This window comes from Galeopterus variegatus, unplaced genomic scaffold (genome assembly GCF_000696425.1).
Source record: "Galeopterus variegatus unplaced genomic scaffold, G_variegatus-3.0.2 Scaffold10549, whole genome shotgun sequence".
NCBI classification, from domain to species: domain Eukaryota; kingdom Metazoa; phylum Chordata; class Mammalia; order Dermoptera; family Cynocephalidae; genus Galeopterus; species Galeopterus variegatus.
In genome coordinates, this window is record NW_007736660.1 from 31,538 (window position 1) to 45,239 (window position 13,702).

Sequence of the window (13,702 nt, forward strand, 5' to 3'; positions counted from 1 at the left end):
TTCAAGGTCAAAGTTACCAACTTTATTTAAAATAAATGCAATTTATATTTGAAAGTATAGCAAATGAGTAAGAGATTATCTAGAGGTAACTTAAACACAACTCAGAAACTAAGTATGTCCTTAAAATTACTAGCACCTATAAACCTGCCAGAATTGTTGAAGTCTTTGCTAATCAGTTTCACTCTGCACTGCTAGAAAGCACCATCAGTCAGTAAGTCACTCTTCAACATTTAATGGTGCTACCGGGTTAAATAACGGCCTTCCTTTTTTGGCTTGAATTTTACCAAAGTTTGCCTCAAACTCTTTTTTTGTTCCGTTTAGATTTGCGAGATGTCCATCCTTTATTCTATAGCCTAAGGAATTCAGTTTCCTTATCCTGTACTGTGCTATCTGTGGCGTTAATTCAAGAACCATTGGCATCTCTTTTATCTGAGCTATGGAAATTCCTTCTTTCAATAGTCCCTGAATTCTCTCTTCTAAAACTGGAACAGAATAATATAAAAGGGCAGGACATTTCAAAACTAATTGCTTCAGGTCATGATCTGTGCATTTAAAAGCATTTTTAGAGAAGGAAATGCTGTTCTGTATATTTCTTAGGCAAAGCTGAAAAAGAAATCCTTTGAGTTTGGACAGAAGTTGGAGAATTTCAAAGTTTGTGAAACCTTGCTCCTGGAGAAATTCTAGTGTTTCCTTTACAGCTGCAGGAGAATTTAACAAGATAAATGGGTTTTGGCTTAATAATTTTAGTAGCCAAACTTTCATGTTGGCCTCAGAGCCACCTAAATTTAGATAACTCTCCTGGAGAATCGTTATCATTTGCTTATTCTTCTCAACAGGATTGTGAAAAATATTAGATGCAGTTGTCAGAAATCTGCCAATGACCACATTCTTGAGTCCCAACTCTTGAAAGAACTGAACATTCAGCTTCCGGTTCTCCTGGTCTTTAACAGTAAAGAAAGATTCTGGAAACTGTTCTATTAACTTGATTAATTCTTCCTCATTTTTGCAGACTGACTGCCATAGTTTTCTCTGAGTGTTAACAGCAGTTGGACTACAGACAATTGCTTCTGGGCAGCGTTCCAAAATACTGGCTATGGCAGTTTCATTGGCACCTAGTTCTTGTAAAATATTTGCAATTTCTTCAATGTAGGTTTCATCCTCCAAAAGCACCCATCCTTTTAATCTACGAATCTTCCTAATGTCAACTGAAAATTTATAGAGCTTTTCCACTGTTCTTTTATTTTCTTTGTTTGATTGTCTACCAGTTGTATAGGTGAAGCATGCTAAAAAGGGTCTGTATTTTTGAGTTGATAGCATCTTTCTGAAAGAACACAGCCTGCAGGGCTGGGATCTCATCAGCAACTTCCACAACATGCCTGCAATCCAGTGGCTAATTCCCACCGTCCTGGGACTCAGAATGTACTCATTCTACCTGTAAGGAAGAAATTAAAGGTTTTTAATATAAGGGTTGTTGGCTTTTAGAACATATACAGTTACAGATTTGATCTGTAAGTAGTAAGTATGGAAATAATGTAAATTAAATTAGAAAGGAAAAGTCATGGGAATATTAGAAATATCCTGTTAAACAATTTTTTGAGGTAATTGTAATATACCTCTTCACAATTCAGACATCTTATAATTGATAAATACATTACGTATTTGAGCTTTGCAAGAGCCTTGTGAAGCAGTTACTTCCATTTTACATATCAGTAGCAAGACCACAAAGAGGTCCAAAGGTTCATAGACCTCAAATGTTATTCTGATACAAATTCTCTTTGCTACAACTGTTATGCTTCCTTTTAGGAGACATATATCACACACACACACACAGGGTTTTAAATGTTTTACATTTTCAAGTTGATGTCTAGCTAAAGCAGATAAGATATCAAGAGGGGGAGGTCATTTCTAATTTTATATTCTTGGGTAAATATTTTTGCTGAATGACTATAATCCAAAGTGGGTTGGTTAATTTATTTTAAATGAGTTAATAAACGTATGTTTTATTATAATTATAATTATGTGAATGAAACTCCTTTTTATAAATCCAGAATTAAAACAAGTCTTAGGCAGGTAAAATGTGAAATGCCACATGATTGCCCAGTGTAGTCATGGAAAATCTGGTCAGCTGTAGAATGGTGACCATACTTATGAAACAGTCTAATCAGCAGTCCCCACTTGAGATCTCTAGGTATCACGAGACGGCTATCCTGTGTCTGATGCGTGATAGCCTTTGCTGTTGTAAGGGCGGGAAAACACCTAGCGCTGGGCCTGAGAACATAAGATAGAGTAACAGAAGAAAAGCATACATTTATTTAATACAAGTTTTACATGGCAAGGGAGCCCCCATAAGGAAATGAAGACCCAAAGAAGCAGTTAAAGTCATTTACTTACATACTCAATTGGACAAAAAATAGTAAGTTATGAAGAAGCAACTAAGTACATTTATTTAATACAAGTTTTACATGGCAAGGGAGCCCCCATAAGGAAATGAAGACCCAAAGAAGCAGTTAAAAGTCATTTACTTACATACTCAATTGGACAAAAAATAGTAAGTTATGAAGAAGCAACTAAGTTCTTTGGGGAAAAAGGAGTTACTTTAACAAAGTCTGTACAGACTTATTTTCAACCCCTCTGGCCTGAGAACTCTGGAGCCCGTCTTTTTCACATATTCTGTCCTTCAGCTGATCCTCCTCTGATGCTCCACTCTTCACATCCAGAGCTTTTCCTCTCACTGCCCCTCTGGCTAAAACCCCCTCTTTCCCTTCCCCTCAGCTAATCCTTACAGAGCCTTTTCTCCATTTCCTCTCCTCTGACTTACATAGCTTCCAATAATGACAACTTCCACGTGGTTAGACCTGCCTCTTTTGCCTTCTGTAGCTTTCAGCACAGCTGACCACTTTCTCTTTGAAATGTTCTCTTACTTGACTTCCAGGACATTCCACTGTCCCAGTTCTCTTTCTTCCTACCTAAACTTCTGGCCATTCTCTGTTTCTTCCCAGGCTCATCTTCAAGGCTTGGTCTAGACCTTCTCCTCTTCTTACCTTACAGTCTCCCTCCAGGGATCTTGTCTTCGTCCAGGGCTTCAGTTAATCCACTTGGGCTGTCTCCAGCTTCTTCTCAAACTGTGATCTTACCATTTCCCTGCAATTGATGGCACTTTAGAAATGCCTTACCATGGCCTGCAAGACCTCGTCGGGCTCTGCCACCACCCGAACCCCCCTCCTCCACCAGCTGCACCTGATTCCTTTTACCCATCCCAACCACATGATGTTTGAAGACTGTGGGATATTCTCCATGCCCAAAATGTCCCTAACTCCTAGGTCAAAGTGTCACTTTCTCAAGAAAACTCCGACCTTCGTGAACAGACGAAGCCTCCTGTCCCCATTACAGGCTTTCATGGTACTGTGGCCTGCTACTCGGTACCACTTACCACAGCTGCAGCTGTTCATGTGTTGCTTCTGTTTCAACACTTCCCAAGGGCACACTGTTCACCACTGTGTTCCAATGAATTGCTTCCCTACCCTTCACCCAGGCGGAATACTCTAGAGGCATTCCTGGGCAGGTGACCCCCATGTGTGCTCTTCCACACCCTGCCCTTGACCCTACTGTAGCACATATCATACTCTCTTAAGTTCTTCGTTCAACCAGTGGGGTTTTTGTTATTTTGTTTTTCAAGTTCAAGCTGTGTATAAGGTATTATGCTAGGCACTAGCTCTTCTGCTAAAACAACACTTCTTTGTACCTTTCTTTGGATAACAGACCATCTGAGATCAGAACCTGAGAGACACAGACTCTCTTTCCAGATAAAAAAGACCCATACCCACAACATTCTGCACAAAATTTGAGCAGGATTCACGGACACCTTGTAGCCCAGCCACTAACAACTTGTTCTAGATTTACAAGTGCTGGAAGGGCAGAGACTGAATGCTGTTCTGCATTATCCCCTGTAGGACCAGCTACCGCTCGCCCGTAGCCAATCAGGGCTCAGGAGACCGGAGAGTAAGCAGACACGCCCCCGCAGCCCCAAGCAGCCCCAAGCAGCCAATCAGAGGGGGGGACACAGGCTACGAGCCCCTCCCCTCGTCGCGCAGGCGGGCCCGCGTGGGAATCAGCTTTTCCGGGAACAGCACCTGCAACTTGCAGTGATCGCATCGGGAATTTTCACACCCTCTCCTGCCCAGCATTTTAGGAAACTTGGACTTCCGGTCGCTTCGACCCTTAAGAGAGTGTCACTAGCCCGTAAGAAAAACGACAGAAATAGCTTAGAAACCGCTATATCTTTAAAATAGAGCAATTCAGAATTTCCAAAATAGTAAGTAAAGAACCAATGTACAAATGTTTTAAAAAACCCAAAACTTCTTTGGAACACATGTAACCTCCTCCACGCTCCCACCCTACCCCAGCAGTTAGCGACCGTGTCTGACTGGTCTTTAAAAGCCATCCTCTCCCCTTTCCCCACCCCCTTCGCCTAAATAACTCCCCTTTTGCTGATAAACTGCCAAGTGCCTTACATTCTAATTATTATCTGTGATGCACAACCTCATAAACTAAATAAATTCGTATCTCCTTAAATACAGGTTCAATGTCTCGTTTATTCTCATTTATCCATCCAATTAACATATTTATGGCATGCCTATTATTAAGTGGCAGGTATATGTAACAGCAATGAGAAGCGGTGGTGAAGACAATGGGGACTAAAATACATTCCTTGTCCTCAAGGAGCTTACATTCTATTGGAGGACAAAGTCCTAACAACTAATAACATGATTAATCACAAATAGAGTTAAATGTTACCAAGGCAGGGTACTCTGACCCTGGCCTAGTTGTCGTGTGGAGTTGGAATCAGGAAAGCTGTGGTTTTCCCAGGCTGTGGTCCCTCCTATCATGTGTTTACAGCACACTGCAGTCCTAACACGGCCTTCATTCACAGCACTGTAATCCTTCCAGGCCGCCCTCTCACCTTGTGAACTCCTTGAGGATACTGATTATTTTTCTGTGAACAATGCTTGGCACACAGTATGTACATGGGAAATGTTAACCAAATTTTCGGGTCTCGCCTTAGTATGCAGTTTATGCTCAACAGGATTTATTGGGAAGGACTTGCACTTAACTCTACAGAACAGCAGCAAGAATCCTGGCTCCTCGTCTCAAAATCAACTCTGATCTCTAGGATATTCTAGAATTAACTGAGCAGTTAATGTATATGGGCAAGGATTGCTTGTTCACATCCCTTCTCCCTCTGAGTAACCCTTATAAAAGCTCTTATTATTCACGGATTTATTGCGCACTTTTTCCTGAAATACAAGGATTTGGGGTCCAGACTAACTAAAGTGTATTACTCGCATTTAGGAAGAGGGAATTAGAGTAGGATACAAAACAGAGAAGGGAGTTAAGGAATGTAAACTCAAGACTTAGAACTGCATGCCCTGGTCAGGAGGGAGGGAGCAGAAATGTGCACCAGGGTGCTGGAAGCTTATACTAGTGCTCCACATAATTATGGGAGGAATGACAATACCCTGAATACCCTGTGCCTTGTAATCAAAACTTGAAACTGACCAACTTAGCTATGCCAACTGCATTAAATAAATGATACCCAAAGTTTTTCCATCCCAAATATTTAAACTGTGCATTTCAGGAAAAAAAAAAAAAAAAAAAAAAAAAAAAACCATGGATGGAGAAATAAAAGAAAGAACCTACCATTATGGGTATTATTTACAAGAAAATCACAAACATGTTTGAATTGTGGGAAGATCCTGAAGTTTCCAGTATGCAAGAGGTGCATTAAAAACTATAATGGTATTGTTCTCTTATATCTCAAATTTACTAATTTGTTTTAAGCAAATGTGAAGAATGTAAGGACTTTGTATGGGTTCATTCAAAAGCTGGGTGCCGTCAACTCAATTCTTCCAAGTTGTCAGCAGTTTTTGGTAATAAGAATCCAAGAAGTATTTGCTGAATGGATGAAAGGTCTTAAATCCCTCAACCACCAGTAGTACTTCTAGAAAATTAACACTTCTAGTTGGGAAGAGAACACTGCATCCAAACACAGTGCATCTGCTCAAGTGCAGCACCTTGGTTGACACTTTCTTTTCCCTTTCAGTGATTCATTTTGGCCACCATTTAGACCAAACTGAAAAACTTTCCGTCCAAAACCCCTAAATAACGATTCACCCTACATTAATAAGTAATATACTAGTGCCTATGCTAAAATAGTGGTTTTTTACTAAAATGCTTATTTATTCAAATTAAAACAATATTTTCTTTCTTGGATGGTGATGGTAAATACCAAGCCTATGAATTTCTAAACTCTGCACAGTATAATCAAGTCCAAAGAGTAGGATGTGAAGTACAGTATTATGAAAAATAATTAAAAATTACTTTTTAGCACTCGTGCAAAAAGAAAGATAAAGCACAGGATTTCTTCTTTTTTCAGTAATGGCATTTATTGATTATCGTTAATTCGTTATCCAGTATATTTAAAAAATTCATATCCTCTAAAAATGTTATTGTTTTTGCATTTTAACTCAAATTTATCTTCAGTTACCCTTAAATACAATTATCATACTGAGTATCTATCAGTACTGAAGATAGGAAAATAAAAAGCCACTGGTAATAATTCAGAATGGCAAGAACTAGCCTACTAGAGAACAATAGTAGTGACAATGGCAGTTGTGGCATACAGCTAACCAGAGCTGTGGCATACAGCTAATATACAGCACTGTGCACTGTACAGTCTAGGGAGCTACACAGCACGACAGCCCTGCAGATAACATTTATTGAGTACCCTACCACATATGCCAGGCATTGTTACGAGCAATCTTACATGGAACTGGACTATGAAGCAGATACTACTCTCACTCCTGTTTCACAGATGAGAAAAAAGAAGGCATACAGGTTAAGGACCTGCCTGCCCATGATCTCAAAGCTAATAAGTGGCAGAGCCAGGAATTTGACTGCAGGGCCCATACTCTTAACTGTTATCCCATACCACTGACTCATAGTTACAAGCCCCATTACTTTAAAAAAATCCCTTTGGGTTTAAATCTTTCTGGCAGGTAATTTTGAAAAATACTGTTTTACTAAATATTTGGTATGTGTTCCTGCATTCAAAAAAAAAAAAAAAATGGTGACATGTGGTTTACAGAATCTGTCTCTGTAATTTGTAATTGTATCTCACTTTAGCAATGTTCTTCCCCTTACCAAAAACAAAACAAAACAAACAAAAAAACACCACCAAGTACACAAGATTACATATTTGCATATACTTTAATAACAAAGTCACTTTAGTTGAAACTGAACAAAGAAAGGGAGACAAGGAGAACTTTACACATGATACTTCCACAAGCTTGGGTCAAACAGGCACACATAAAGCTTCAAAACATGTACTGTCTGTGTTAACAGAGTCAACCACCAACAATTTTGATTTTGCACATTTTAAAACATTATCAAAGAGTGCAAAGTTAGATCAAACAATGTCAAGAAAAATTTGTCCTAAAATTTTAACAAAGTCTTTTAAGAAAGTCTAAAAACCTTCTATTTTCCCACATTGACTCCCAAAACTTTAAGTTTCATATCAGAATATCAGTTCGCAACTTTAACTTTTACCATACATGAAAAATTATCAAAAATATATTGATGGGTCTATTCTAATTGTGACTATACTTACATTAAGCAAATTCTTTTACCAAGTTCTTTATATACAAATTACCATTTGTCCTATGTGAAATTCATTAAAAAGTTAAAAACCATAGAAATGTCACTAGAAACAATGCATTTCAAAATGTAACTGTTTTCCATCAATGAAGAACATTTTTAAATAATTGAAAGGTATTGGACTCCCCACCAATTTCAGCTGCAACAGTATTCCTCCTGAATGTTTTCTGTGATTTAAGGGGAAAAAAAAAAACAAAAAAAACACAACGGGTAAAGTTTGATTGCAAAGAATTAAATAATAAAAATGTGATGAGCGTTTACTGATCTTCAGGATATTTACAGTCTAATTAGGTTGGCATATAAAGCTTTAAAAACTGGCAAATACACTGTGTAAATACTTTTCATAATAATTTAAATCACAAAATTAAAATTAAATTGCATGGCTTTTTGAGATTCTAAAAAGGGCCAGCATTAAAAAAATTTTAAACTATTCCTAGACTGAAAAGAATTTAGATTTTTTTAAATTGAAACATGATTGTACAGAATTTAGATTTTGGGAGCATCACAGCAGATGAAAGAAATTTACAAACATTTGTGAGGCAAAGATTTTGGGGAAAAAGATTATATTAATGCCACTAAAATAAAAAGGCAACATTGATTTAGACTCATGGTTACATAGTAAGGAAATAAAAAAGTTGTCTTACTTGACCACAAAATCATGAACGTTTAAAATTTAAAGATCATTGATTCAGACAACCATAAAACTAAGTGCAGCACTTTTTTGGTAATGATGCATCTCTCTCGTCCAATAATTAACTGATTTTGTAACAACTGCTCAAAAACTTATGCCTCCAGATTCTCTGGTTTGAAAATAGAGATTAGCTCCATTTTGGAAATTATCTAAATTTATGTTAATTAGACACTCTAGTAAAGCAAGATACAAAGCTCTAAAATATTTACCTAATTAGCGCTCTGTCTCTGGACTTTAGGACCAATACTCTGTGTGTCCTCTTCCTGACTAGGACGCTTCCCACTGCTGAGACTAGTGCCCGTGGAGCTTCTTCCTGCACATTTAAAAAATGTATGTTTAAGACAGAAAAGGTGAAAAGAACAAAGAACAGTATGCTCAAATTCTTCATTCTTACCTTGCTTCAAGAGATGAGATTGCTGACAGTCACCATGAGCATAATGTAAAATACCACTCCCTTGAGAGCAACCTGTTAGTATTTAAAATACAGTAAAATTACTTAAAATTCAAGATGTATGTATTAAGACTACAAATCCAATTTTTAGAATCTGTATTTAAGGTTATTTATATGCTTTTTAAAGACTGAACCTCAGTCCTCCCTATCACATGCCCAAATAAGGAAAACTTAAATTTAGACTCAAAATTACCAGGGAGTTAAAAAATTGTAAAAGGAAATACACCAAAATTTCAATAGTGACTGTCTCTATTGAATTGTGGGTGATTTTTGTTCTTTCTCTTTTCTGTTTTTCTGAGTTTTCTAAATTCTCTATAGTGACTGGTTTTGTTTTAACAACTTAGAGGTGCAACTCACTACACAATTTACCTGTTTTAAAATAAGTAATTCCAGGTTACAGCACTGAACGTTCTATGTCCCAGAAACCCTTTAATCCCAGGCAATCAGTAGCTGCTGATCACCCTAAGTGGGTGTGAAGTTCATTCCATAGTGGTTTTAATTTGCCTGTCCCTAATGACTAATAATGCTGACAGATACTGTACAACAGAAAAAAAATTAAACTAAAAATTAAATAATAACTAAAACACATGGCTATAGTAAACAGATTGTGGTCTGTTTTATTATAAGAACAAAAGTACTTTAAGACATCTATGAATAGCTCATTCTTTCCTGAGAATAAAAAAATACATAAAAATGAGAGGAGAAAAACGCAATTTGTGTTGTAGAGATTAAGAATTTTTCACAGTCATTTAAAAATCTAAAAAAAAAAAGTCAAAGAAAATTGTCCTCTGACATGCCTCATACTATAAAATAAAAGCCTACAGACAGGATAAGCGTAGGACATAAAGGGATATGCTTTAGAAACATTTAAGTCCTTTCAAATACAGCAGAAACCTGAAGGAAGAAATGTTTAATAGCACAGTCCAAATCCTAAGGATCTCTCCACAATCACTCCCATTTCCAGGTCTAAAACGTTCTCTCCTTCATCTGACTACCCAAATCTACCCATTTCACCATTTTCCAAGAAAATTTCTCTTAATTCCTTCAGCTCTCAATGATCTCTCCCTTTTCTCCTATTGTAGCATCTTACAATTAATCACTTTTTCATTTGTTTTTGTTTCCCTCCACACCCCCATTTAGGCTGTAAGCTCTATGTAGCTTTCATGTCTTCTATGTCTTTTGAAAGACTCATAGAACCTAGCTACAAAGTGTGTTAAAGGTAAATATTTACATGATTAGAATAATTTCAAGATGTACTAATTATTACATCATGAACAACCTTATGTTTACAAATTTGTGAAGCAAAATTATCCCAATTTAACTTAATACCATGATAGCTTCTGAAGTTAACTCCAAATAAAGGATAGAAATTTGAGTGGACTACAAAGCAGTATGGACCATCACTGTCCATGAGTCAGGTACATGCAGCCTGCTGGTTCCCATCCCTCTTCTGTCCCTCACACTTGTGTGTGGGCTGACAAGGCAGGCTGTGAACTGAAAAGGAGACTGAATAACTTTTGAAATGATATCTTGTTGAAGTTTACCTCAAATTGTAGGAGACCCTGAGAAAGAACATTTCTGAAGCATGTTGCCATCTCTGGCAACTAACTGCTGGGTGAATCACATTCCAATAATAAAATATTTTATCTTCTAAACAATATATATGGCATTACATTTGCAGAGGAGGCCCAATGATGCAGTAAAGAATACAAGTTTTGCATAGCTAGTCAGACTTGGATCTGAATCTGAGCTCAACTACTAATTCTCAGATCTTGTGAAGTTAGCATTACATTTGCAGAGGAGGCCCAATGATGCAGTAAAGAATACAAGTTTTGCACAGCTAGTCAGACTTGGATCTGAATCTGAGCTCAACTACTAATTCTCAGATCTTGTGAAGTTACCTAACCTTTCTGGGATTATTTCCCCAGTCATAAAATGAGGATCTCACTGCTACATCCCCAGAAGGTTATTATGAGAATGTAAGCAAAAATCCCCTACTACTGGGCACAAGTTAGGCAGTCAAAATGTGAGTGCTTTTGTTCCTTTCTCCCAAAACTAATTCTTGGAGGATAAAATACATGCTGCTCTTATAAGTATGCAGGATATTTCTGAATTAAAAAAGGTTCAACTTTTTTTAAAGGTTTTATTCCTACTATCAATTTAGAATATCTGACTTTTAAAAAAAATAAGCATTCCTCAAATGCTGCCTTGTTTTTAATCAAATTACTTAGCCTCATGGTATTTTTCATTAGCAAATTGATACAATAATTCAAATTTCCAAAACATACTGACTTCTTGATATTATGAATATAAATATTAAAAATTAATATAACTAAATACATATCAAACAGAAAACTATCAGAGACCAGACTTTGTAAAACAAACAAACAAACAAACAAACAAACAAACAAACAAACAAACAAACAAACAAACAAACAAACAAACAAACAAACAAACAAACAAACAAACAAACAAACAAACTCAAGTGCAAAAGGATTAAAACAAAAAACTCAAGTGCAAAAGGATTAGAGGTCCTATATGTGTGTATGATAAATCTTTTGGCCATGTTCACAGGGCCACTGACCTTAATTAATTACCTCAGAGCTGACATGCACCTAAAGAGAGTAAAAAATAATGATCATTCTAAAAACATGAGATTTAAGTTTCATTTTACCCTTAAAATTACTCTCCTCATTCAGTTTGCAAGGAGATCTTTAACTTGACCCAGTATCCACTACATGTATCTATTCCATCTACAAGTATCTACTCCATCTCTAAAATGTCACTAATGGAGAGAGGAAAAATGTGTGTGTATGTGCAAGTGCACATGTATACCTGTGTACAAAAAAATCTATTACATTAATTTTAAAGATAGGTTTTGTAAAACATATTACAGTGAGGTTCAATAAATTATTAATCTCTTTATATTACTAAGTAAAGAAATTTCCTTTTCACTTACTTCCACTGTTGCTACAACCTGGGATATTTTCTCCAGGAGAGTACCCCATGAAACCTCCATTCCCATTAGGATTAGAAGGTACTGATGCAAGAAGACCTATAGGGAAAAAATTTCTAATAAGTATGATGATCAAAATACAATTCAAGGATGGGTACATAAACAGCTGACAAAGAAACAAAGGCAGTTACTGACATACCTAGTCCTCTGTATCGTGAAAGCTGCTGATAGATCTGTTTCATCCTTTCAATATTCAAACGGCTTGCCTCAGCATGGTTCACCATTGGTTTAGGATAATTGACTCCTATCAAACATTTGGCTACCTTCTGGATACCTTCTGGTGCATTCCAGGGATCATAGATGTATTTTGCAGGGAATCCTCTTAGGACAGGCAAATAACGCCTTTGGGAAGAAGGAAGATAAATTATTAATAAAATGCACTATAAGCAAACTATAACAAACTAGTTATACAGCTATGGGTAACCAAAATCGAATCAAAATCATTGAAATGATCTGTTTACCCTTCTCCTCATCTCTGCTGCCCATCATGAGTGAGGAATACTTTAAGCATTGCTTAAACATGAAAAACTCTTCTTGGATTAGCTGTTCCAAACTGAATAATAGTTACCCTTGATTTACCTGATATAGTCTCCATTGGGATACAAACTAGTTATACAGCTATGGGTAACCAAAATCGAATCAAAATCATTGAAATGATCTATTTACCCTTCTCCTCATCTCTGCTGCCCATCATGAGTGAGGAATACTTTAAGCATTGCTTAAACATGAAAAACTCTTCTTGAATTAGCTGTTCCAAACTGAATAATAGTTACCCTTGATTTACCTGATATAGTCTCCATTGGGATCTGTTCTCCTACCAAAACCAACAGGACAATAGCAGTGAAAAAACTGTTGGAAAAAGGAACTACAAGACAGCCACATCCAACTTCCAGCATTTATGCTCCAATCTGCATCAAGCAATAATTCTTCAAATACCTTCAGAAGTAAGAGTAACCAATTAGTTTGCACACACCATAATTCTTAAAGCAAGCATTTTCAAGGTCACTATAGGTCAAAAGTCAAGGCAAAGAAAACCTAGCACAAAACTGTAAAATTAAATGTTCCAAAGTTAGTTTCCTTGTGTATGTTCTATTATATAGTGAACTATTTTAGGGAAGAAACATATTAGTAATACAGATTTCTGAACAGAATTTCCTTCCCAATCTTTGCAGTGTTATTGGCAGGAGAGTAAAAAAAATCACTCAAATCACTGACTTAAAAGAATAAGATAGGATATTAGTACATAGGAAAAAGATTAAATCAATTTCAAGAAGGCAAAAATGCGACCAAATAAATCACCAACAAAAAATCCTAGAAGCTTTGTATAATGGCCTAGAATACGGAAGCACACCCAAATATAAATGTGCTTAAAAAATGCACTAGCATTACACAGTTTAAACTTTAAATCCCTTGATCCAAAAGAAAACAATTAAAAAATGCTTTCTATATATTCATTAAGTGCATGCTTTGTATACAACCTGTACTAGGAAATATAAGATGCAAAAGAAACACAGGATCAGAAATGATTCTTGGATAATGAAAATTTGATATAGCCAGAAGGGTACTTGTAAGTCCTGTTATGTATAACCACAAGATGATGTTGCAAAATGTAGCATGATTCACTTTACACAACAGAAGTAGTACTAAGAAGCTGTGACATTAAAGTGAGGTGAAATTATTTATATTTTAAAATTTATTATATGAATTCACTGTTTCTAAGAACTCCTTAGTGAATTCTTTTTATGACAGAAATGATCACCTATAAATATATCTATCCAATAAACACAGAGTATTAAATCTTATAATTCTCTTAACAGCTAGGCTGGTTTAA

At 36.4% G+C, this 13,702-nt stretch overlaps 2 protein-coding genes across 3 annotated transcripts in view; both read right to left on the minus strand.

The window, feature by feature from the left end:
* Window positions 1-8,693, minus strand: MTERF2 (mitochondrial transcription termination factor 2). Of its 2 annotated transcripts, none has more exons than XM_008594310.1 (2): window positions 8,614-8,693; window positions 1-1,432 (listed from the first exon to the last, which is right to left on the minus strand). In XM_008594310.1, exon 2 carries the CDS (start codon window positions 1,372-1,374, stop codon window positions 217-219), a length of 1,158 nt encoding a protein of 385 aa, XP_008592532.1. In that variant the 5' UTR covers window positions 1,375-1,432; window positions 8,614-8,693; the 3' UTR covers window positions 1-216. The 2 variants fall into 2 exon arrangements, with proteins under 2 accessions (XP_008592532.1, XP_008592534.1); XM_008594312.1 differs by lacking the exon at window positions 8,614-8,693 and adding an exon at window positions 3,042-3,148.
* CRY1 (cryptochrome circadian clock 1) overlaps window positions 7,248-13,702 on the minus strand; it is a gene marked incomplete at its 5' end in the record, with an annotated part of 21,231 nt that continues 14,776 nt past the window's right edge. Inside the window, 6 exons of the mRNA XM_008594313.1 lie at window positions 7,248-7,880; window positions 8,614-8,717; window positions 8,799-8,870; window positions 11,815-11,910; window positions 12,011-12,213; window positions 12,656-12,807. Coding sequence (XP_008592535.1) covers window positions 8,614-8,717; window positions 8,799-8,870; window positions 11,815-11,910; window positions 12,011-12,213; window positions 12,656-12,807 — 627 coding nt within the window. The remainder of the gene's footprint in view (window positions 7,881-8,613; window positions 8,718-8,798; window positions 8,871-11,814; window positions 11,911-12,010; window positions 12,214-12,655; window positions 12,808-13,702) is intronic.